General features: G+C 54.5%; 1 protein-coding gene across 6 annotated transcripts; it reads left to right on the top strand.

Moving 5' to 3' along the window:
• The first annotated feature begins 12,635 nt into the window (after positions 1-12,635).
• KCTD17 (potassium channel tetramerization domain containing 17) lies at positions 12,636-23,465 on the top strand. 6 transcript variants are annotated; one of them, XM_007165661.2, is made up of 7 exons: positions 12,636-12,841; positions 14,029-14,137; positions 16,443-16,534; positions 17,497-17,592; positions 19,353-19,478; positions 20,861-20,948; positions 22,583-23,465. In XM_007165661.2, exons 1-7 carry the CDS (start codon positions 12,647-12,649, stop codon positions 22,966-22,968), a joined length of 1,092 nt encoding a protein of 363 aa, XP_007165723.2. In that variant the 5' UTR covers positions 12,636-12,646; the 3' UTR covers positions 22,969-23,465. The 6 variants fall into 6 exon arrangements, with proteins under 6 accessions (XP_007165723.2, XP_007165724.2, XP_007165725.2 ...); XM_007165662.3 differs by having other exon boundaries at positions 21,138-22,724; XM_007165663.2 differs by lacking the exon at positions 20,861-20,948 and having other exon boundaries at positions 22,583-22,745.
• The last annotated feature ends 1,349 nt before the right edge of the window (positions 23,466-24,814 follow it).

Here is a 24,814-nt window from a genome sequence, read left to right as displayed (position 1 = left end):
TGGAGGCGTGCCTTTCTAGGTTTCTCGGAGCTGTGGTTGGTTTAACTTTGCAGGAGTTGGCTAGGAAAGACCCAGGGCCGCCCTGAGCCCTGCCCTGCCTCCTGCATGTCTGAGCTCCCAGAATAATTAATTAACCACTCCCTGCAGAGTCCAGGCCTATGCCAGCGCCTGTCCCACCCGCCCCATGTGTTCCAGGCAGGAACTTGCAACATCGGACAACGGGGATGATGAAATTTTTGTCTACTTGGCAGATATTTGCCGAGCACCCCCTCTGTGTCGGGAACAGTTGGAAGATTGCCAACCTTGTCTCACCAGCTGCACTGGATTATGTCCACTCCCTGGCTCGTTGCCTCCAGGGATCATGGCCCGAAGAAGCCCCCACCGCACGCAGTGGGCTGAACAACAAAGCGATGTGCTTATTTGGTCCTGGCACTTCTCAAGGCCCCAGAAGTTCTGCCTTCCAGACCCTTCCTCAGTCATCGCATCTGGAAAACGGGAGCAAACTGCCCTGTCACACACAGGGTGGGTGTGATGTCAGATAAGGGAAAGCTCTAAGGCGTTTTCTATTGTAGGTCATTCCTACTGGAAATAACCCCAACTAGTCATTATATAAGCAGATGGAGCTTTATTATCCTTAACACATGGAGAATGAGTCATTCGGGAGAAGATGAAATTTTCAGGTTAACTGAAGCTTTATAATTTTAAGCACCCCCAAATTTAACAGAGGGTGGGGCACAGTGTACTGAGGGTACCCGAACTCTCTGTAGCTCTGTTTCATCACTTTATTGTGGCGGCAGTTTGCCCCTAAGCTAAATGGCCCCCATTGCTGTGACTTTCCAGTCCTCGAATCCTTGCAACTCCAAATCATCCTTGCCAACTGTCCTTCCCAGTTACTATCTGTGTTCTGCAGAGTCTCCACCTGCTTCTAGGTGGGCCCATTCTCTCTGGATAATGCCCCCTATTCTAGGCCTTAAACCACTGTGTTGAACCAGGGCTTCCAGCAGCCCGCTGGGCTCAGATCCCGGTGTCCGCTGCCTGCTGGGCCCCTCACCCTGGTCCTCTGTCCATGTCCCCTGTCTCGGTGTGCATGGCCACCACACAGGGGTCACCTGTGCCCAGACCCGGCAGCCAGTTCTCCAGATTTGGCCTCCCTTCCCCACAGCCAATCAACACCCAGGCCCGTGATTTCTGCCTCTATTCCCACTGCCTTGGTCCGAGTCACCGCCACCCCGTCCCCCGGCCCTGTGCCCAAGACACATAGATGCAACCTGTCCAGTCGTTAATTCCAGCACACACCCTCAGGGACAGGCCTTGTACCAGGATCTGGGGCATGGAGGATAAAGACAGACTCTGAGAGGGGGAATTGTCCTAGTGGAGAGGGGCGGACAGACAGACAGACCATGGCAGGTGTGGCGAGGGGTATCAGAGATGAAATGGAACAGGAGAGGGTGGAGTCGGTGGTTCTGGGTGTGAGAAGCAGCTCTGCACAGGCCAGTAACCCCTTTCTGAATCCCCTGGACCGTTCCCCCTCGCTCCATGTAGAGAAGCAGCAGGGGATAGGGTTTAAAGCCCAGCCTCTGGAGGCATCTGGACCTCCAGGTCCCTGGCTGTGAGTGTGCTTTGATTTCCTCATCTGTAATGGAATAATCCAGTACCCACCTTACAGGATCAGATTCATACAAGCACTGAGAACAGAGCCTGCACAGTAAGCCCTACATACATGCATTATTCATTGCTAAGATTCTGTCCTACTCAGGTCGCTCCTGCCTCCCTGTGCTGGCCTGGACGCCCTTGAGAGTAACATATTTTATTCATGGTTCTCTTCCTGGCCCAGCACAGTGACGGGTCAGGGCTTCACAGATGTTTGACGTATACATATTCATTTATTTATTTTTTGGCCGCGCCGCATGGCATGTGCGATCTTAGTTCCCTGTGCCCCCTGCAGAGTCTTAACCACTGGACCTCCAGGAAAGTCCCTGTTTGACATATACATAAATATCCCAGCCAGACTAAGAAAGGCCCTAATAATCCCTCTTTACGTAGCACTTTCCATGTCCAGGGAGGATGCTAAGTGTTTTGTACCCACTTAATCCAACAACCCCGAGAAATGGGTGTTATTATATCCCCTATTTTACAGGTAAGGAAGGTGGTGGCTTAGAGAGGTCAGGTGACTCGCCTGAGGTCCCAGGAAGGGTAGGGCTGGGATTGGAATTCTGGATGGCATGATTTCAACATTGTGAGACAGAACTGGGGAGGGGGTCATAGATGCGGGAGTGGGGGTTCTGTCTGGGGGGGGGGTTTCAGAAGCCCCATACAAGCACACTCACACATGCACACATGCTCACACCTCTGCTCACAGGTGAGGAATAATGGAACCAGAGCCTAACTGGCTTGCCAGGCTACATGTGCACTCTGATACGTTTCTCCAGGACTCTATAAAAGATGTACTTCCCTGGCGGTCCAGTGGTTAAGACTCCACGCTCCCAATGCAGGGGGACCAGGTTCGATCCCTGGTCAGGGAACTAGATCCTGCATGCCACAACTAAGAGCCCTCATGCCGCAACTAAAGATCCCGCAGACCACAATGAAGATCTCGCGTGTTGTAACTAAGACCCGGCGCAGCCAAATAAATAAATAATTTTTTTAAAAAAGATGTACTTCCTCTCTTTAAAGAACATAATAGCAGTTGGCAGAGAAGAATGCAAGGAAGGAGGCAATCACTGAGTGCTAAAAACCATGCACAATAATTAGGTGCAAGCATGTGATAAACTGCAGAATTTTGTGGCCCAGAATGAGGTGGGAGGGGCTTCCAGAAGTCCCTAGGTGAGCTGAGTACCAGGGAGGCTTCTGGGAACCAGTGCAATGGTGCAGCCCCTAGGGAGGCTGGCTCCTGTCCACTCTTTCTTCTCACCTTCTTCCCCTGTCAGCCTCCACTCCCTCTCACTCCTGCCTCTTGCGGCTTTTCCCCACTTCTGAACCATGAAAGGCTTGAAAAATCACATAGATACTAAATGAAACTATATGCCTTTACCTTGTGAACCAGCCATCCCACTTCCAGGAATTTTCCCTGAAGATACACCTCCAACAATATGAAAACACATGCATAATTGGGTTACTTATTACAGCAGTACAGTATTTGTCATTGTAAAATATTGGAAACAACCTAAATATACGTGTATAGGAGAATGGTTGAATAAACTCTGGTACATCCATACAATGGAGAGCTGTACAGATGTGAGAAGAGTGAGGAAGATCTCTACAAAATGATGTGGCCTGATTTCTAGGCTGTATTGTTAAGTGCAAAAAAGCAGTGGAAAAGATGCTACTTTTTGTGTAAGAAAGAAGGGGCAATAAGAAAATATGCATGTATCTGTAATTCCTGCAAAAGGAATACAGGAAGAATAAACCAGAAACTTTATTTAATGAGACTGACTACCTATGGGGATGGGTGGGAACAGTGTGGCACAGATGGGGGGGACACTTTCTACTTTTCTGTATATGATTTCTTTTTTTTTTTTAATTAATTAATTAATTTTTTTGGCTGTGTTGGGTCTTCGTTTCTGTGCGAGGGCTTTCTCTAGTTGCGGCAAGTGGGGGCCACTCTTCATCGCGGTGCACGGGCCTCTCACCATCGCGGCCTCTCTTGTTGCGGAGCACAGGTTCCAGACGCGCAGGCTCAGTAATTGTGGCTCACGGGCCTAGTTGTTCCGCGGCATGTGGGATCTTCCGGGACCAGGGCTCGAACCCGTGTCCCCTGCATTGGCAGGCAGACTCTCAACCACTGCGCCACCAGGGAAGCCCACAAATTACTTTTAGGAAAGATAAATGGGTCCTTAGTTTTGAGACAATGTCTGTTTAAGGGGTTGTTTGGACTTGCAGTCTCCAAGGATGAGTCAATTTTCCCTGGTTGCCCCTGGAGAGGGGATTTACGACACGTTCTTTTGAGATTTTGGGGAGTCTCTGCTTTTAGGCTGATAAAGTAGTTCAGGAAAAAAGCCTACTCTTAAATGCCTTCAGCTCAAAATAATTGTTCTCCCACAGTGGCATATTCTGGACCACGTCAATGGTCAGTTTTTTGTTTTTTTTTTTTTAAGAAATTCACGTTCTTTTATTTATTTATTTATTTATTTATTTATTTATTTATTTATGACTGTGTTGAGTCTTCGTTTCTGTGCGAGGGCTTTCTCTAGTTGCGGCAAGTGGGGACCACTCTTCATCGCGGTGCGCGGGCCTCTCACCATCGCGGCCTCTCTTGTTGCGGAGCACAGGCTCCAGACGCGCAGGCTCAGTAATTGTGGCTCACGGGCCCAGTTGCTCCGTGGCATGTGGGATCTTCCCAGACCAGGGCTCGAACCCGTGTCCCCTGCATTGGCAGGCAGATTCTCAACCACTGCACCACCAGGGAAGCCCAATGGTAAGTTTTATGTTAAGTGTATTTTACCACAATTTTTTTAAAAGGTGAAGCATTTAATTTAAGATAGTATTTTTTAAAAAAAGGATACAGGAGCCAGCTTAGAGGAGTTCCTATTGACCAACTCTTAGACTTTTAGCATCAAAATACAGAATAATAGTAACAGTGCTAGGGCCCCCAAGGACCTGGGCAGACTGGTGCGCCCCCTGCCGGTGAAGCCGAATCGCCGGCCACAGTCCCGCAGGGTCGAGACCGGCCGGGAGCCCACTGAGCCCCCGCCCGCTGGTGGAAGAGAGCAGCGCGCAGGCTGAGGGCTTCCAGCCGGGCCCCAGGCTGGGAAAGCGGCACGTTCAAACCCAGCTGCACTTTTGTGCAAACTGGAGAAAGGCATACCTCCCTCCAGACCCTTGGCTGCCCTTCCGCGATGCGAATGGCGCCCCCTGGAGTCTGCAGACATTACAGGCCCACAGTACGGGCTCTTCAAGGGGAGTAGGGTCCGCATCTCCATTTTGGAAACGCTAAAATCGAGCACTTGGGGCAGGCTCTGTGAATATTTGTTGACAAATTAGAGGAAGTTCCAGGTAAATGCATTGTGGCATACTTGTTATCTTATAGATATTCAAGTCTGTGGACCAGTTATCTCTGAGTCCCGTCTGTAAAATGGGTATAATAATACCCATCTGGGCTGGAATACTTCTAGCCCAGGTGTGGCACATAGTAGGTGCTCAGTCATAATAGCTAACATTTACTGCATGTAATAACACTAAGAAGTATGAATAATATTATGATGTAAATATTGCAAATTGTGTAAAGTGAGAGTTGAAGAGGTTACATAACTAATTAGGGAGGTCTCACAGCCAGGGAACCATGGAGCAGAGATGCAAACTCTGGACCATGGGCCTCTGGAAGCGTGTTTGAATACTTCTGGCTGGTCAGGACACACTCTCTTTCACTGGATATGCTGTTCTTCTGCTCAGGTGACCTGAAAAGGTGCTGACTCAGAACCAACAACCTCCACTCCAAGATAAGAGGCAGAACTGTCAGCCAAGGCAGTGATAGGATTGGATTTGATGTAAAAGAAAAACCACACACAAAAAAGGAAGAGTTGAGACTAATCAGAATGTTCTGACATTCTGAACGTGGGGAAGAGGAGTACCGAATCCAAAAAACCCAGCAGGGATGAATGACATCTTAGTCATGGAACTGACAGCAGATGTGAACAAAACCCTCAGATGTGGGGGACGCTGATTAGAAGATGAAAATGTTCAAAATAGGACACAGTGATGTGCTCAGGTGAGAACTTCAGGATGCATTTTCTGTTCCTTCAGCTCTATCTGGCAGTAGAGAGTTTCCCAGGTCCGTTTAGGTCTTGGGGGTTTAGCAGGAGGAAATGGCAGCCGATCTGCTCTGGAAGCTGGGTGATTTGGGGTGGCCTTTCTCTCTGCCTCTCCCTCCGACCCCAGCAGGGAAGTGTTTGTTGGGTTGCTTCATCCCTGGCCGATGGGGAATGGATCTTAAGGGGCAGCCTTTGGCTCAGTCTCTGATCTTTGGCCCAAACGACCATAGACAGAGTGGCGGGATTGGTTTCACGAAAGCCAGTATTTACTGAGGCTTTGCCCGGACAGTGTGCTGAGTGCTCTTCATGTGGCTTCACATGTTAGCTTAGTGACTCCTCACAACAACTGCATGAGCTAGGTACTATTATTCCCAATTGAGATATGGGGAACTGAGGTTCAGAGAGGTTAAGTAATTTTCCCAAGGTCACCCAGCTAGCAAGCCACAAAGCCTGGTCTGGCATCCTTATCTGGGAACTTTGTGCCCCTTAATCACCTCTCTGTCTGGTCTCACTTTCAAGCTCTCTTCAGAGCCATGTTAAAAAATTACCACTGGCATTTTTCACAGAACTAGAACAAAAAATTTCACAATTTGTATGGAAACACAAAAGACCCCGAATAGCCAAAGCAATCTTGAGAACGAAAAATGGAGCTAGAGGAATCAGGCTCCCTGACTTCAGACTATACTACAAAGCTACAGTAATCAAGACAGTATGGTACTGGCACAAAAACAGAAATATAGATCAATGGAACAGGATAGAAAGCCCAGAGATAAACCCATGCACATATGGACACCTTATCTTTGATAAAGGAGGCAAGAATGTACAGTGGAGAAAAGACAACCTCTTCAATAAGTGGTGCTGGGAAAACTGGACAGGTACATGTAGAAGTATGAAATTAGAACACTCCCTAACACCATACACAAAAATAAACTCAAAATGGATTAAAGACCTAGTTGTAAGGCCAGACACTGTCAAACTCTTAGAGGAAAACATAAGCAGAACACTCTATGACATAAATCACAGCAAGATCCTTTTTGACCCACCTCCTAGAGAAATGGAAATAAAAACAAAAATAAACAAATGGGACCTAATGAAACTTAAAAGCTTTGGCACAGCAAAGGAAACCATAAACAAGACCAAAAGACAACCCTCAGAATGGGAGAAAATATTTGCAAATGAAGCAACTGACAAAGGATTAATCTCCAAAATTTACAAGCAGCTCATGCAGCTCAATAACAAAAGAACAAACAACCCAATCCAAAAATGGGCAGAAGACCTAAATAGACATTTCTCCAAAGAAGATATACAGATTGCCAACAAACACATGAAAGGATGCTCAACATCACTAATCATTAGAGAAATGCAAATCAAAACTACAATGAAATATCATCTCACACCAGTCAGAATGGCCATCATCAAAAAATCTAGAAACAATAAATGCTGGAGAGGGTGTGGAGAAAAGGGAACACTCTTGCACTGTTGGTGGGAATGCAAATTGATACAGCCACTATGGAGAACAGTATGGAGGTTCCTTAAAAAACTAAAAATAGAATTACCATACGACCCAGCAATCCCACTACTGGGCATATACCCTGAGAAAACCATAATTCAAAAAGAGTCATGTACCAAAATGTTCATTGCAGCTCTATTTACAATAGCCAGGACATGGAAGCAACCTAAGTGTCCATCAACAGATGAATGGATAAAGAAGATGTGGCACATATACACAATGGAATATTACTCAGCCATAAAAAGAAACGAAATTGAGTTATTTGTAGTGAGGTGGATGGACCTAGAGTCTGTCATACAGAGTGAAGTAAGTCAGAAAGAGAAAAACAAATACCGTATGCTAACACATATATATGGAATCTACGAAAAAAGAAAAAAAAAGGTCATGAAGAACCTAGGGGTAAGACGGGAATAAAGATACAGACCTACTTACTAGAGAATGCACTTGAGGATATGGGGAGGGGGAAGGGTAAGCTGTGACAAAGTGAGAGAGTGGCATGGACATATATACACTACCAAATGTAAAATAGATAGCTAGTGGGAAGCAGCCGCATAGCACAGGGAGATCAGCTCGGTGCTCTGTGACCACCTAGAGGGGTGGGATAGGGAGGGTGGGAGGGAGGGAGATTCAAGAGGGAAGAGATATGGGAACATATGTATATGTATAACTGATTCACTTTGTTATAAAGCAGAAACTAACACACCGTTGTAAAGCAATTATACTCCAATAAAGATGTTAAAAAAAAATAAATTAATTTAAAACAAAAACAAAAACAAAAAACCATCTGAGAGATCTGCTCTTCCCAGAAGGGGACAGCAGCGGGCAGTGCAAGCAGCCAGCATTTGAAGTTCGGCTGTCCTCCAGGGTAACCAATCTCCAGAGAAAGTGTCTAAGGGATGTTTGGTTTTATCCTCTAAATGGAGAATACATGCATAAAACTATGAAGAGTACCAGTCTGTGATTACAAGCAGAACAGTCTGGGACTCCATGTTTTGTCAAAACCTCTCAGACTCACCTCCCCCAAACCGAAGCCCCATCTAGGGCAGGGACTGCCTCTGGCGCCTTCATCTCTGTGTTTTGATGTCTGTCACCTAGTTGGTGCTCAACAGACAGTCATGGCACTGAAAGATGGTTGGTGGGAGGGAGGGTGTTGCTTCAGGTGGGAACATTTTAGATGCTTACTGAGGGGATGCTGGTGTCTAGGGATAGCTGGGGGTTTCTGAGGCAGGAGGTGGGTACGACTGGCTCATCCAAAGCCTTCCCCTCCACCCTGGGACCAAAAGTGCTGGCCTAGCCTCCCTGACACTTTCAGGACCCCAGCCCATGATGGTGATGAGCCCTGGCACTGGGCTAAGAGGGTCTGCCCTGGACCAGCCACGTGAGTGCGGTTTCCTCATCTGTACCTGGCGAGGTTAAGAACACCTGTGCAAGGGTGCATCGGGACTCCATGTTGGCTTGGACTTCAGAGTCAATGAGACAGGCTCGGAGGCCGGCTCTGCCCTTGGTAGCCATTCCCAGCATCACTTAGGGAGGCCCATGGTCTTGTAGCCTCCGTCTCATCTTCTGTAAGATGGAGGCGGGAACAGGATCAACTGCATGGGGCTGTTGTGAGAATTATGCACGGGCTTGGCCTGGTCCAGAGTAAACCCTCCATCGGTGACAGCTGCTGCTGCTGCTGTTACAGAATGCCTGGGACACGGTCTCTGGCATGTTAGATGAGTAAAGGGTAGCTCCTGCTATCACCTGTCTCCCTGAGCACACCTGTTACATGGGGTGATGCGCTTAGAATAGCATCTGGCACATAGGAAGCACTGAAGCAGTGAACTAAAATACAACAGAAGCCAGTGTGAAGGAAAAAGACCGATCCCTGTCCTAAAAACACTCCCAGCATTGGGGGGTTTTTGTTCCATTCACCCCTCCTGAGCCAGGACCAGTGACACGTGTGATACAGCAGCCCAGGGATGGTGTCTGTCCTCAGAATGATCACTGAGCAGTGGGGGAAACACAAGAAAACAGGGTATGAGCAGGGAGGAGGAGGGGGCTCTGGGCAGGTCACTCCCATTTCTCCCTCCCGGCCCCAGGCTCTCACCCCAACCTGACTGTGCACCAACGCCAGATTAAACTTCCCCACGTGCCACATGGACGACATGCCTCCTTAGCTTAAAAGCTCCATGCTGTCCAAGTGTGCTGCGTGGTCCACACTCCTCGCCAGGAGAGGCAGCCCCAGGTGGGCGAGGGCTGGCCCAAGAAACCTGGGGCTGCTCCACATCTGCTGAGTAACGCCGTGCAAGTTTTCTATACTTCCGGCCCCGGCTTTATCACATCTGCAGCAACACGTTGGGTTAGGCAAGCCCCGGGTACCCGCGGCTCCATGATGCTACACTTCTGCCTTCTCAGCTTTCACTCCTCATAGGAACTTGTTCATTCAAACTGGCCCCCTCTTGGTCTCTGGAGTATGGCTCTTGTTCCTTGCTCTCCAGACTTTGCCCCGTCCTCTTCATCCACTGGGGCCACCCCCGGGGAGGGCCTTCCTAGGTTCCTCCCCACCCTAGGCTCGGGACAGCCCCGCCTGTCCTCTCCAGTCCATGCTGCTTTCCTGGGTATCACACCTACCAGGACAATTTTTGCTTGGCCCACAGGCACTGCAAATACAGGCTCCAAACCGACCTCCTCAACGCTGGTCACTCCCCATATCTGCCTCTCCTGCTTCAGGGAAACACTGTTGGTTCAAGCCGGAAGCCAGGGCTGTCAGTGTGGCCCCTCCTCCTTCCTCCTCCTCCCTCCTTCCCAGTCCCTTCAACCTTCACTTCCGCCTCCCAAGTATCCACTGAAGCCGCCCACTCCTGTCTGGCCCAGTTGACAGTGCCTTGGTGGGGGCTTCCCCACTTCTCACCCAGGTGGCCTCCTGGCTGGTCTCTTGGGGCTTCGAACCATCCCCTCTGCAGCCCCCAGAGTGATCCAAGTTACGTACCTGACCACATCACTCCCTGCCTACACCCCTTAAGTGGAAAAGAAATATTCCCTGCTCTGGTTTTGTTTTAGCTGACAATGCTTGAGGACTCACCAAGTGCCAGGAGTGCCGCTGATCTTCCAAGGCCAGTTCATATCCTATAACCCATTTCATTCATTCACTCATTCATTTACTCAGTATACTAAAAGCCATGGACTATGCCAGGTGTTTTACCGACATAATTTAATCTTAACAACAATGTTCTCCAGTAGCAACTATTCTAATTCCCACTTGGCAAAAGAGAAAACCGAGGTCCAGGGAGGAAGTTGCTCAAGATCACACTTGAATTTGTGTTTAAGGGAACACAAGTTCCCAGCAGCAGGAGTCTAGCAGCTGTGAGCCATTCCCTGCCAAGGGGAAAGGTTTATGGAGAAAGCAGAGCCCGAGGGGTAACAGAACCCGCCCCCCGCCACTGCCATGCAGGGCCAGGCTGCCCAGTGTGTGGGGCCTGTGTGTGTGTGACACTGAGATCACTGAGGGGACCTCAGACCCTCCCCCCTTAATCCAGGACCAGGACCGAAACAGTGAGAGGGAAAGGAAGATAAGGAGGACAGCTTCCCTTCAGCCCTTGTCCCTCCCTGGTCCCAAACCACATGAGGAGCCGCTGCCTTCCCACATCCTGCAGGGCCCACGATAGCAGTCCCACCTCTGAGTTATCTGGCTCAGAAGGGCACCCACAGAACCAATCCCTCTTCCCCCTCCTGAATTACAGATGGGTAAACTGAGACCTCTCCCAGCACTTCACCCTACAAAAGCCAGGATGAAACCCCAGTTCTCCAAACATTCATCCAGCACCCTCTTGACTCTTCCTCCCGAGAAATCTTTCCCAAGGAGCAGGAAAGGGGCCTTGGTGATGGAAATGCACTTGGAACCCACCTGGGTTCATGCCAGCCTGCCACTCACCAGCTGTGTGAGCCCAGCAGGTCACTTCACTTCTGTGTCCTCATCTGTAAAATGGATACAGTAACAGCGACCTCACAGCGCTGCTAAGAGCACCAATGAATAATATTGGGTTGGCCAAACAGTTCATTTGGGTTTTCCGTAAGATGTTACGGAAAAACCCGAACGAACTGTTTGGCCAACCCAATATAATAGATGCATAAAGCATCTGGAATATAGAAGGTGCTGAGCCAACTTTCAAGCCCGACTGTGTGGTCCTCAAAGAATTTATGTGGGGAAAGAACCCAGCTCTCCTCACCCCCTCCCACCCCCAAAGGCAGAATGAAAGAATATTAAAAAACAGATACAGGTAAATGCTATAGGAATTTGGGGAGGGAGAAGTTTCTTTTCCTGTCAGCTGTTTGATAACCCAAACTGGACAAAGGGAAAACAATGTGGAGACCAAATGGGAGGATCGCTGATTTGGGGTATCACTATTTTCCCAGTGACCTCGAACTGGACCTTCCCCAAACACAGAATAACTTGGCCAAAGAGCTTTTTAAGAAACTTTGAAGAAGTGACTCTTGCATTCGCAGTGAGAGGGGTGGGGTCTGGGGCTTGTCCAAAGTCCTAAGGCAGAAGAGGCCCTTTGGAGGGCGGCTTAAGGGCAGAATGCAGGAGGTGACGTGAGATGAAGCTGCAGGCCAGGATGAGACACTGCAGCCGGCTAAGATTTTGATCCCCATCCTAAGAGAAATGGAAGCCATTGAAAGGGTTCAAGCAAAGGAGTGCGTATTAGAAAGTTGGAGGGATATTCATTCTGAAAAAAATCACTCCAGCTTCTCAACGGATGATGAGGGTGGAAAAAGAGAGACCAGAAGGCCATGTGGTCAAGACAAGAGAAGACAGTAGCTTGGACTAGGGAGGTTAGGAGATCAGTAGCCAGAAAAGAGAGATCTAGGAAGTAAAACCCACCAACATATATCTGGGGGCTCCAAGTTTTCCTTGTACCTAAAGTTGGTCTTTGATAGGCCTCAGCTTCTGTACAACTTCAGCTACACCTCTGTGATTATTTTCCAAAATATGCTATAGTAATTAGTCATTTCCTTTACTAGACAGTCAACTCTTTGAGGGTAGGGTTGCCATGGGATGGAACTTTTCTCCCATACATTGTTGACCTGAAAGCTATATATCTATTGGGTGCTCCATAAATACATGTAATTATAAAGACTACATAAGAAAAAAAATAAAATAAAATAAAATAAAATAAAGTGTAGTAATATCACAAAAAAAAAAAAAAAAGAAAAGAAAAGAAACTCCCGTTTGTAGGCCTCCCAGGAAGGGCAAAGTAGGGTGGGGCTGGAGAAGGCGGGATAGAGGGCGTTGGCTGACCCTAACCCCTGGCCACACTCAGGGGCTCTAGGCGGGGAGGCGCGGACTACAACTCCCGGCATGCCCAGCGCGCGGTACATGCCCGCCTCCAGCCGCCTTGCCGGGAGGATGCAGACGCTGGGAAGAGCGATGAGGATGGAGGCCCGCGAGGCAGCGCCGCCGGCGGGGGCGGGCGGCTGGAGCAAGTGGGTGAGGCTCAACGTGGGGGGCACGGTGTTCCTGACCACCCGGCAAACGCTGTGCCGCGAGCAGAAGTCCTTCCTCAGCCGCCTGTGCCAGGGGGAAGAGCTGCAGTCTGACCGGGTGAGGCCCGCGGGGTGGGCGGCGGTCGGGGATCCTTAGCTCGCCGGAATCTGGTTGTCCAGCCTGGCCCCCCCGCGGGGCTGGAAACCCGGCTGGGTTTATTTCCGAAGAACTGGAGGCGGGAAGAACTGGCCGGAGGAGGGGAGAAGGAAATGGATCGGAGAGTGAGGGATGTGCCCATTGCCGTGGCAACAGGACAACGCCGGGCTGCGGCCATTTGGAGTTTTTGAGCGCTGATCTGAGCTCCCAACCCAGGAGGCTGATGGATGGGGACTCTCCCCCTCCTTTGGGGCTGTGGGGAGAGACAGACACCTAGGGCATTCTCTCCTGCCCAAACTGGACTCCTGCACCACGGAAGGAGTTACTGAGTCTGCTTCTCCCCACCTCCCTGCCCTTTGGGGTATGGGTAGCCTTGGGGTACAGGGAGCTGGGTGGAGAAATCCCGGGGTGCCTTCTCAGCTGGGCTTCATCAGGTAGGAGCGTTGGCCTGGGGCACCATTTGTGGGTTCCCATCTCAGCTCTGCTGCAAACCTCCTGCATGACCTTGGGTCAAACCCTTCCCTGCTCAGCCTCCTGTCTGTAACCCCAGTGGGCTGGCCTGGCGATGACCTCTAAGGTCCCCTCTCTCCTGTTTCCTGAACCTCTGATGCTGTGACCTTGGGCAAGTCCCCTCACCTGGTGAAGTCTCCGTTTTCTCTCTGTAGAGTTGTATTGATGCCTGCTCTGCCTCCCTGCAGGCTGAGGGTATCTAATGAGATAGTGGCTCTTTTGGAAACTTGTAAACATCCCCAGAATGACAGGGGATCTGGTGGAGACAGTGTAGGGCTGGCTTCAGGGAATAACCTCTAAGAGGGACAATTCCTGAGCCCTACGCTGGGTCAGGTGCCACTCAGACCTCACTGGATGCTCACAGTGCTCCCCAGTATGGGAAAGAAGAGGGCGGCTCCGAGAGGCCAAATCACTGGCCCAAGGTCACACAGTCAGGAAAAGGCAGAGGCAGGATTTGAACCTAGGTGTATCTGACCCCAAAGCCTTTTTACTCCATCAGGACACTCTGTTCTGGGGAAGAGCAGACGCTCCGCCCCCTCCCGCCCTCCCTCTGATCCTTTACTGGGACTGAAGTGAGAGGTCAGGCAGGGGAGCGGGGCTCACTCTTCTCTCACTGCCTGTGCCCCTCGCCTTTGTAGGATGAGACTGGGGCCTACCTCATCGACCGTGACCCCACCTACTTCGGGCCCATCCTCAACTTCCTCCGGCATGGCAAGCTGGTGCTGGACAAGGACATGGCTGAGGAGGGTGAGTTGGTCCAGGGGGCTGGCCGGGGCCCACGTCGTAGCCCTGCCCTCTGCAGTCTGCCAGGGCCTCCTGTGGAGGTCCAAAGCCATTTCTGCCGTCCTTAGGGGACATCTGCTTTCTTCCATGTTTCCTGCTTCTTCTCATTCCTGACAGGACTGAATCCCAAAGCCTGTGCCCAGGCTGAGCCTAGGGACTGTGCCAAGGTGACTGGCCCTTGCTTCCACTGGGTGCTGCTGGGGAGGTGACAGAAACACCGAAGCAGAGGATAGAGGGAGGCAGTGAGGCTGGGCAGGGATGCCCTTTCCCCTGGCCTTCTGGGAAGCCAGTTGTGGGTGGAGATGGCCATGGGGAGAGGTGTGGCTCTCTTTCTCTGGGTGATGGGGTATCTCAGATGCCTGGTGAGGGCTCACGGTCAGCAGGTGGGTGGAGTGGGTGACTCCTCGCCCAGATCCGGCAGCCCCTGCAGCACAGTTGTGGGTGGAGGCAGGGGTGGGCAGAGCCTGCTCTCCAGCAGGGGTTTGGTCCCTCCCAGGCCTGGCTGGCTGTGGCCCTGTAGATGCCCACTTCCGGGCCCAGCAGACAGTGGGGAGCCATGCCTGGGAGAAAGGCTTGTTGGCAGAGCCCCTGCCAGGAGCAGGGGTGCCAAGTCCACTTTTCCTTAGGGCACAGGGTGTGGCTCTGGGTCACCTGACCCAGCCAGGCCAGCTTGGACATGTCACTTCTCCTTTCTGAGTCTCCACTTGTGTATATAAAGGAGGGGCGGTGATCTACATTAGGGACAAGTTCTGGGAAAACAGATGTCGTGAGTCCTGGGGCTTGTACCCTGGAGGTGTCTAGCACAGCCCCTCCCTCCTTACTCGGGCCCACGGTCTTCCCTCCTGACCCCTGTGGGACACAGTGATCTAGAAGCCAGGTAGCTCCCCAGAAGGCCACAGCTTCAAAATCAAAGCCCGCTGTAGGCGTTGTCTCTGCGGAGCCCCACAGCTTTCCCGGCAGCCCCTGGGACAGCAGGTACCGTGGGCGTGGCCTGGGCCCAGGAGTAGGTCCCATGGGGAGGGGAGGTAAACACTCCAGCGTCACAGCCAACACCTGTTTACAGGTTCTGGGTTTGTCAAACCCTGGCACTCCCAGCACCTTTAGACAGGGCTAGAGCCCCGATCCACGGGCCAGGGGATCCAGGAGGAAACTGACTAGTTGTGTGACACCTGGAAAGTCACTTATCCCTCTGTGCCTCCATGCCTGCATCTGTGGAACGGGGCGACAATAGCACCCACCTTGCTGAGCTGCTGTGAGGATAAAAGGAGCTAATGCAAGTGCGTCACTTAGCACGGTGCCTGGCACTGAGGACCCGTGATGCAGAGTTAGTTGTCTGTCATCTGCAGGGCTCCACGGGGGGCATCCTGGCAGTAGCACTCACTCACTGCCTCCTCTGTATTAGGTGGGTGTGGGCGCCGGGGACATCAGACATGGGCCCTGTCCCCGGGGAGCCCAGAGTCCAGTCATGGAAAGGACAGGAAGTGTCTCTGCCCGCAGGAGTTTAGGGGAGTCCGAAGGCCGAGGGCTGTCCCCTTCACTGGAGAGCGCACTCGCTCAGTCTCTAAGACTCTCAATCTCCTTAACTGTATGGGGACAATAATGCCTGCTTCCTCCATGACCCTGGGGCTTGTGGCGAGCACAGGAGGGGCTTTGCAAACTGTGAAGTGTAGTGATTGGAGAGATGCACATGCACAAAGATCATGCATTTAGAAGGCAGAGGAACTTGAGTGTGAATCCCAGCTCTGCCGAGTGCCAGGTGTGTGGCCTTGCACAGCTGCTGCTTTGCCTGGTCCTCGGTTTCCCTGTTTGTTCAGTGGGGGTGATGAAAGTACCTACTTCTTGTGATGAGAATTAACTGCGGTAAAGAGTGTAACATACCTGGCACGGTGCCTGGCACTTAGCGTGTGCTTCATAAATGGGAACACGTAATTGGGGGCCAGCCAAGCCCCTTCTCACTGTGGCATAGGGTCCAGTCCCAACGGGCCCACTGCCTCTGGCTAGCCCCAGACTAGAGGACTGGCAGCCATCCCTGGGTCACTGTGCTCAGCACAGCAGGGATATAGCGCCACTGAATGGCAGCCTCTCACCCCTGCTACAGAGAGTGTGGGGCCCAAGGAAGGAAGTGTTCCCTCTTGCCTGACCCCTGAACTCAGAGGCTTATCGCCCTTGTGTGACTGGAGCAGGGGGTGGAGGTGGAGGGGACAAGGTGAGAACGGGGCGCGGGGGCAGTGGGAGTGACGGGGGTGGGGTGCTGCTCTGTCTGTGCCAGGGGTCCTGGAGGAAGCGGAGTTCTACAACATCGGCCCGCTGATCCGCATCATCAAAGACCGGATGGAGGAGAAGGATTATACCGTCACACAGGTCGGGGGGCTGCAGGGCAGCGGGCCAGCATCCCTGGCCAGGGCAGGGGCTGGCGGGGACGGGGGAGGGGGGTCAGGAGGAAGGTTGGGAGAGGCAGAGCTAGTTTTCCTTGGGGAGGCCAAGCTCTCCTGTAAGGGGAGGAGTGGTTGTCCAGCTCCCAAACTGTTCAGCAAAGCCGCAGACTGGGAGACGGACTCTGGGTTCTTTCCCTGCCTCGGCTCTGTTTGCTGTGTGACCTTGGGCCAATCACACCCCTCTCTGGACCTTGATTTCCTTTGTCGAATATAGAGGTGCTGAGAACTGCCCACCCTTCCCTTCCTCCCAGGCAAAATGGGGTCATTGTGGAGGTACAGGGGGCCCTGTGGGAGGGAATGTGGGATTATTCCTTCATGGGCTCAGGTGGTTCCCTGGAGGTCATGGCACAAGCTTCTGGAGCTGGCGTTTCTGAGCTTGGACCCTAGGCCTAAGTGGCCAGGCTGTAGGAGGAGCTGGAGAGATTCTCTGCCCACCCTGGGGGAGACGTGGAGGGTGGGAAATGGGTAGTGAGGCACCGTCTCCCAGCCCCAGGAGATTGAAGAGAGGGTGCCCCGCGTCCCCTGGAGGACCTGCCTCAATTAGTGCCCCAGGATGTCCCCTAAGCCCCTCCTCCTTTCCCACTTGTATCACCTCTGTTCCAATTCTGGCTCTGCTACTCTTTAGCTGGGTGACCTTGGGCAAGTAACTGACCCTCTCTGAACTTCCATGAACATCCCATAACTCCAAGGGTTTTTGGAGGGATTAAGTGAGAACATGCACGTCGAGTGCCTGGCACATAGTAGGTACTCAGAACATGGCTCCCATCTCCCCTCCCCCACTTCTGTCCTTCTTAGGGGTAGATGGTGGGGGGAGGACAGGTGCTCTTCCCACCCCCGGGGTGCCTGGCGCTCCCACAGGTGCCCTCCACGTCGCCCCTCTGCCTGCAGGTCCCACCCAAGCACGTGTACCGCGTGCTGCAGTGCCAGGAGGAGGAGCTCACGCAGATGGTCTCCACCATGTCCGATGGCTGGCGCTTCGAGCAGGTGGGCTGGGCCACACCCCCAGGCAAAGCAGGCCCCTCCCTTCCCGCAGCCCCAGCCTTGGGGTGCCCACTGCAGCCCCCACCCGGGGTCTTAAGAGAGACTAAACAAGATTAAGAAAGGCCGCACTTGGCAGCAGACTGACCAGGAAGGAGAGAGGCGGGAAGCCCCGCTGGCCACAGGGCAGCTCCCGGGAATCATCTTTAATGGGAGTCCTCCCAGCAACCAGGTAGTGGTCTACACCGTAGTGTGTGAGTCTCTGGCCCCCAAGCGACAGCTCTGGTGTGAGGAGACAAGATCCACATAGGAGAGCGGAGGTCCCCTTGGGGCCACACCTCGTGTAACAATTCCATAGGCATAGATTCCAGGTCCCCGCGAGGGACATGCCCAGTTCCAAGCATTGCCACATTCAGGGGAGCCCAGAGCAGCGGCTTCCCATGAGGTATTTATGGTGACCTGTACTTCCTCCCGGTACCTATGCAGTTTACCACCAGGAGAGATTTTTATCATAAACGGTGTTGCCCTGGTAATGCAGCTGACGTCACACCTCTCTCAGGTTTCCAGAGGATCAGAGCCAGCAAGTTAACCCAAGGTCAAATTTGCCCTTAGAGAAGGGGAAGGGTTGGGTTACCCTTTATCCATACAAGCTCCCTTGCACCTGGAGGTTGAAGAAGGCCAGGCTTCCCAGGATGGCCGGGCAGGATGGAGGAACAAGCCCAGTCCAGGAGCCGGAAGCCTGGATTCATATCTAGGCCTCACCACTGACATGCTGTGTGATCTTGAGCAAGTCGTATCTCTCTGGGCCTCAGTTTTCCTAATCTGTGACATGGACCAGTAGTGCTTCCTTTGCAGGAATGTTGTGTAGATTAGAAAGACCACGGATAAAGTCCCTAGCCCAGGGTAGGGCTCTAAACATTGGAGCTAGCTAGCATCCTGTGAATTATTAGAAGCATTTAAGTCTATAGGACCCCTGAGAGGACTCGGGGTCCCAGATTCAAATCCTGAATTTGAATCCGCATTCAAATTCAGATTCTTCCTGGCTGTGGGACTTTACCACCTCTCCAAGCCTCATCTGCCAAAGGGGCTGATTTTTCCTCTCTATCTGCAGGATGAGGGTTCCTGGGGGCCAAATGAGACCCATCATGTGCAGGACCTTTATCAGCCAGAAGGGGCCCTGCAGGTGTGGTTATTTTAGGGACCCCAGAACAAAGGTGGGGCCACTCTCGAAAGCCTAAGGGAGTCTCTGGCAATTGCATGGGCTCTCAAAGGCTGAGCAAGCATGTCAGGCACCGCTGGCGTAAGGAACGGGCGACCTGTTCTACCTCTGCTTCCAACAGTGAACAGAATATTCTACGGAGCTCCACCAGGTCATGCCAACCCCATCCTGCAACCTGGTTCTGGGGCTGCCTCAGCCACATCTGGGACAGAGGGAGACAGCCTGCCCGTTACAGGCCTCCGCCTGCTTTTAGGACATTGCCTGCTAGATATGGGAGAGGAACAGCAGTGATAATCCTCCTTCTCTAAGGATCAGGTCCAGCCAAGCCATGTGGGGAGGCTGGCCCTGGAAATAGACCAGAGGCATAGGTGGGGGGGGGGGGGCGGGGAGAGGACTCTGACTTTGCACCAGAGGTGTCCTCTGGAAACCCAGGGATGGCCCTGAACGGAACAGCAAGATCAGGGCACAGTTGACAAGTGCCAGTGTCCGCCCACCCCGTCCCCTCAACCCCATCCTATCGTTTTCTCCCCATGCTCCACCCCTCCAGCTGGTGAACATCGGCTCCTCCTACAACTACGGCAGCGAGGACCAGGCAGAGTTCCTGTGCGTGGTGTCCAAGGAGCTGTACAGCTCCCCGCACGGGCTGAGCTCCGAGTCCAGCCGCAAAACCAAGGTGAGCCCTCTGCCAAAACCAAGGGCAGCCTCTTCCCTGCCCCGACCTCAGCCTCCCTGCCTTTCCTCCCTCCCCTCGCTGCCCTCCACCTAGCCATCCGTGCTTCTTTTTCCCTCCCGCTGCACACGCCTGATCCCCTGGTCACAGCCGATGCCATCCATCCCATGCCACCCACCGTCCTGCCTGCTCACGCCAGTTACCCAGGCCCAGACTTGGGGGGCAATGAGATGAGATTATCCCCAGGGCGCGGCGAGAGTGGACTTAGATGCCACTTGGATGGTGGTCACATGGTGGCCCCGGGGCAGCATGGCACAAGGGGGAGTGCACTGGACTAGGGGTCTGGGCGTTGTGTGAGTGCTCTGTGTGACCTAGGACAAGTCCCGCCCCCTCTGGGCACCTTGGTTGTGTTCTCAGAGAAGTGAGAGGGGTGGACCACCAGATTGGAACTTCTGGGATCCGAAGGGCCAATTTATTTCCCAGGGGCCTGGGCTGGGGCAGGGAAGCCGAATCCGCTAATCCTGCCCCTCCCGCAGGCTCCCTCCTAGGACTCAGCAGCAGAGGGGTCTGGAGCCCTTGGGGTCCGGCCCTGTGTCTCCACCCTGGCCTGTGAGGCAGTATCAGCTGGCTGGGGGGAGGGGGCTAATCGGAGGTCCTGCCAGCCTGGACCCAGAGCCGATCGGAAGCCTGAGGGGCCTTTGGTAGGACCAGTGGGGCAGGCAGCTAGGCAGGCTGGGAAGAAGGGAGACCGTTCCTTCTAGGAGCCTGTCCCTATGTGCTGGAGACTTAGGAACTCCGCTTCCCGTCTGGCTGTCTGCCTCCCTGGGCTGTGACTTCCCCTGCCCACCCCGCCCCCATCGGGGCCAGTGGCCGGCACGGCCTTGCAAGGGTGCAAGGTGAGCTTGCCGCTCCTGCCTCTCTGGGAGAGACCTCAGGACCTGGGATGCCAGAGCCTGGTGCTGACATCTCAGATCTGGCTGGTGTCTGCCCTGGGCCTTCCCTGGCCTCACTTCGACTCTGGGTCGGTCCTCCTAAAACGAGGCCTTCCCAGGCAGCCCTCAAGGCTACCCTAGCCACACACCCACCCCCTTCCTCTTACACCCCTCACCTAGCCTTGCTCCACGTCCCAGCAGCCAGGCCGATCCGGGAGCATCCTCAGCAGGACCCCACGCTCTGCTGGTTCCCCCAGGCCCCTCCCAGGCTTCCCAAGGGATCCGACAAGATGCCCCAGCTTCTGTGGCTGTAGCGCTCCCCTCCCCGGGAGGTCCCCCTTGCCCATCCCCTTCACGCTGAGATGGGGGCCTGCGGGGACGGCCACCAGCGGGCCCTGGCCCCCTCGTTAGCTCTGCGCTCTTTCTTCCCTGGGTCTGCCGGCTGGTTCACAGCGCGCGGAGGAGCAGCTGGAGGAGCGACAACAGGAGGTGGAGGTGGAGGTGGCACAGGTGCAGGTGGAGGCAGATGCACAGGAGAAAGGTGCAGCCAACCCCCAAGGAGAACGATTGCTAATAAAAGCCGGTGCCTCCCGCCCGCTCCCGGCTGGAGCCCGCCGCAGAACCTGGGGTCCCGGGACGGCCGAGGGGGGCGGGCCCACCAGGGTTAGCTCAGCCGCGTGCCTGGCGCCTCACCTGCATAACCATCCCTTCTCTCACTTTCTCTTTGCAGCCCAGCCATCTCAGGATCCCGCTAACCTTTTCTCCCTCTCACCACCGCCTCCTCCTCCTCCTCCGCTTCCCGCCGGAGGTCCTGCCTCATCTTCATCCACCTCTTCTTCCTCCTGGATCTCATCTACACCCTGCCTCTTCCCTCTCTGCCCCTGTCCGGGTTTTCTCTCTGCCTGCTCACACCTCCATCCCGGGGCTGCTGTGGTCCCAGCCTCCTGTGCCCTCCACCCAGGTGCCCCGGCCCCGCATCCCAGAGCATCCCTCCTGCCGCCTCCTGCACCCCTTCTGGCACCTCCCGCCTCCGGGCCCGGGGAGGAGGGGCACAGCTGCACCTCCTTGGTGCCCGCCGACCCCGCCGGGCACATCTGAGGTCGGGCCGCCCTGCTGCAGCGCCTCACCTCCTCGCCTCCTCCTCACGTTTCCTCCTTGCAGGTTCCTGTCTGCACCCCCTCAGACCTGAGGCTGCGCTTGCAGTAAGGGCTTCTCCGGGCCCCTCGCCCGCCCCCAGCGCTGCCATGCCTGGTTTGTAGCTTGGCAGAGCTGGAGGGAGGGGCGGAAGCCAAGAGGGTGCTCAGCTCTTCTTTTTTGGACTTGAGCCGGACTTCCGGCTGATTTTCTCCCCTCCCCCAAGTTTCTCAGCCTATCTTGGCCTTGGGGATGCAGCTCTGAGATGAGACAAAAGGGGGAGGAAATTCTTTCCCACCTGCCCATCAGCATCAGAGCCACGCTGGGAAGGAGGGAAGGGAAACGGAAGCCAGGGGCCCTGACCTCATCCCTGCACGCTCAGGAGCTTCTGCGTCACAGCCTCGAGGCACTGGGTTGCCTATTTCTGCGGGGGTGGGAAGGACAGGCCACACTTGGATTCCCTTGGCCTAGGAGGAGTCAGCCGGAGCTGGCTGAGGATCGGGCTGTGGCAGAAAAAGCCCTGGCCAGGTGCCCACAGGCCCCCACTCAGTCTTATCTGCCTGCCGTCTGACCTTGGGCAATTCACTGTCCCTCTTTGGGCCACAGTTACCTCTAAAATGGGAACGGACGGCTGCTCTCTGTGACCTTCTGCCTGAGACAGTGCTGACCAGCCTCTGGGCCTTGACCCCCTGGCCAGAGTCTCGGCAGAACGTGTCCTCCTAGGCACCCCCTGGCCCAAGATGGGGCGCGGGGCTCCCGGGTGGGCGAGCTGGGGCCTCTCCCTGCTCCCCCTCCTCCTCAGCTCTGAATCCACTTTTTCTGGGCCTCAGCCCCCCTCCTTCCTCCCAGAAAGGACCTCGTGACTCACCTGACTCTTTCTCTCTCCCTCTCTCCCCACCCCTCCCTCCCTCCATTCCAATCTCCTCTCTGCCCTTCTCCTGGCCCTGCACTACCCCCTCCTCACCGGCCTCACCCTCTCATCCTCCTCCCGGTGTTCTGACCACCCCCCACCCCGTCTCCCTGCCCCCTCTTATTTTCTAGCTGTTACAAGCCAGAGGCACCCGGATGTGAGGCCCCAGATCGCCTCCAGGGACTTGGGGTTCCGTTCTGAAATCCTTTATTTTTGTACCACGGGGTGGGCCCCCAGCCCGAGGCGGAGGAAGAGCTCTCCCCGCTGTCACCTCTGTCTACACCTGCGGGGCTGTGACTTACCCCTGCCTCTGGGGGCCGGGTGGGGGCCCACTGGTACCTCGCAAGGCCTGATGTGGGCCCTGGGACCCCTGGGCAGAGCCGCCTGCCGGTGGCCAGAGTGTGGCACTGTTCAGCTGTATCTCCCAGGCCCCTACGTCCCGTCCCCCAGGTCCCCCAGGTCCCCCAGCTGCATGGCAGATATGCTCCCCCCCAGCCCAGTCACATCACCTCCTTGAGCCTTAGTCTCCCTGTCTGTCAAATGGGTTCACTTCCTGCCCGACCTACCTCAGGTTTGTTGTGAGGTTACCAAGAGGAGCAAAGGTCCGCGAAAGCCCTCAGGGAGGGCACAAAGCGCAGACTCGGACCTGCCTGGCCCAGGATGGAGGTTGAGGGATTGGTGGGGGATGAAGGGTGTGGGGTTAGCCCTGTTGAAGGAGGGGATGGGTGACTCGGCCTTCACCTTGGCTGCTCCCCACCGCCCTGCTGTCTGTACTGCTGGGTGCACAGTGCCCTGGCCAGGAGGAAGGCAGGCATTGGTTCAGCAGGGGCAGCGGGGCCACTCAGGACCGGTCACAAGGGAAAGGGGGACACTCCTCCCTCTGCCCAAGGGAGAGTCTGGGGTGGCAGGGGCTGAGCAAGGGGCGCCTCCTGCGCTTATGGCCTCCCCAGCTGGATACTTGCTTCTCGGCGGTGTCCAACCCCACCGTGTAATAAAACCTGAAGAAACAGCCAGCCTGGCTGTCTCCCTCTCTTTCTCTGGGCCACGTTTGGGGACAGGGGCTAAACTTAAGGTGGTGCAGACAACCCAGAGGTAATGGGGCTTTTTCATAAAGCCCAGGGACCCTGCCCTGTTGTCACTCTCCCGGGTGTGTTGGGGGGATGAGCATCCCGGTTGGATCCTGTGTCCTGTGGCCGGACACCGAGGGTACCAACTCTGCCTTGCTGGGTGAACTTTGGAAAGTACCTTGCCCTCTCTGGGCCTCAGTTTCCTCAACAGTAAAGTGAGGGGTTGGACCAGGTGACTTCTAAGGCCCCGCCCCCTGGAGTCACGCAGGTCTCTTCCGGCCTCCAGGCAGACCTAGATTAGCTGGGGTGCTGAGGGCTAGGGAACTGGGCCTCTGGGAATCAGAATACCAGGTCCTCCCAAGCCTGGCTCCCTGCGTCCCAATTCCCAGTCTCACCTCACCATTCAGGTAAGGTGCTCTGCTTCCTGGCTTCACCCTGCCACCTCTGCTCCCTCCTAACCTAGCAGGACGTCCCCTCTGCTTCCTGCTGTGATACCTTCGGGTCACCTCCACCCTCTGCCCCAAGTCCTAGGAAGTACAACCCCCAGTCTCCCCTCCATCTTCTCTCAGAGTCTGACTGGACCCCCACCCCACCTGGCCAGTTCCTTCACCTCCCGGGTCCTACTGAGTGTCTGCCTTGCTCCCCAGCCCCGCCCCCCAGCAATTCAGCGCTCCCGGGGGACATCTCTGCAAAGCAGTGCTCCCCTTGACCGAGGTCCTCCCCAGCCCACTCAGCAGTCCGGGGGGACCTCACCACTCTCCCTGGGGCCACTCGGCTCTCTGAAGTTGACCTTGCTTTTTGTGTCCAGCTTTGCTTGCAAAAGAGTCACCAGGAGCCTTGTTAAAAGGACAGATTACCCCCTCCCCCCTAATTCCTACTAATTAAGACTGGGGTAAGGCCATGAATTTGCATTTTAGCAAAGCACCCTCCAGCAGTGTTCTGCTCCCCCTCTGAGATCCCTGAGAGGCCACCCGGGGTAGTCCTGCCCCCACCCCAAAGGTGTCCCCCCATAGCGTCTGCTCCATCTCCACAGGCAGGACCCAGCGGGTGGAGGGCTCTCCACACATGGATGCGATGGCCGTTCCCTGTCTACCTTTGAAAACCCTCTCAACACTAGGCCCCCTCCAAGGTTCCCCCATTCCTTCTCCTCCCAGCTAGGCTCCAAGAAAGACTTGTCCGCCCTTGACACCCCCTTCCTCGCCTCCACCAGGGCCCGGCCCTGTAGGCCTCCCTGACCACTCCCACGCAGGCCACAGCCCTGGCTGCTAAGACTCCACCCCCCTCAGTTCCCCTCAG

This window comes from Balaenoptera acutorostrata, chromosome 11 (genome assembly GCF_949987535.1).
Source record: "Balaenoptera acutorostrata chromosome 11, mBalAcu1.1, whole genome shotgun sequence".
NCBI lineage: Eukaryota > Metazoa > Chordata > Mammalia > Artiodactyla > Balaenopteridae > Balaenoptera > Balaenoptera acutorostrata.
The sequence above is the reverse complement of the archived record's forward strand: the minus strand, read 5'-3'. Positions and strand labels throughout refer to the sequence as shown.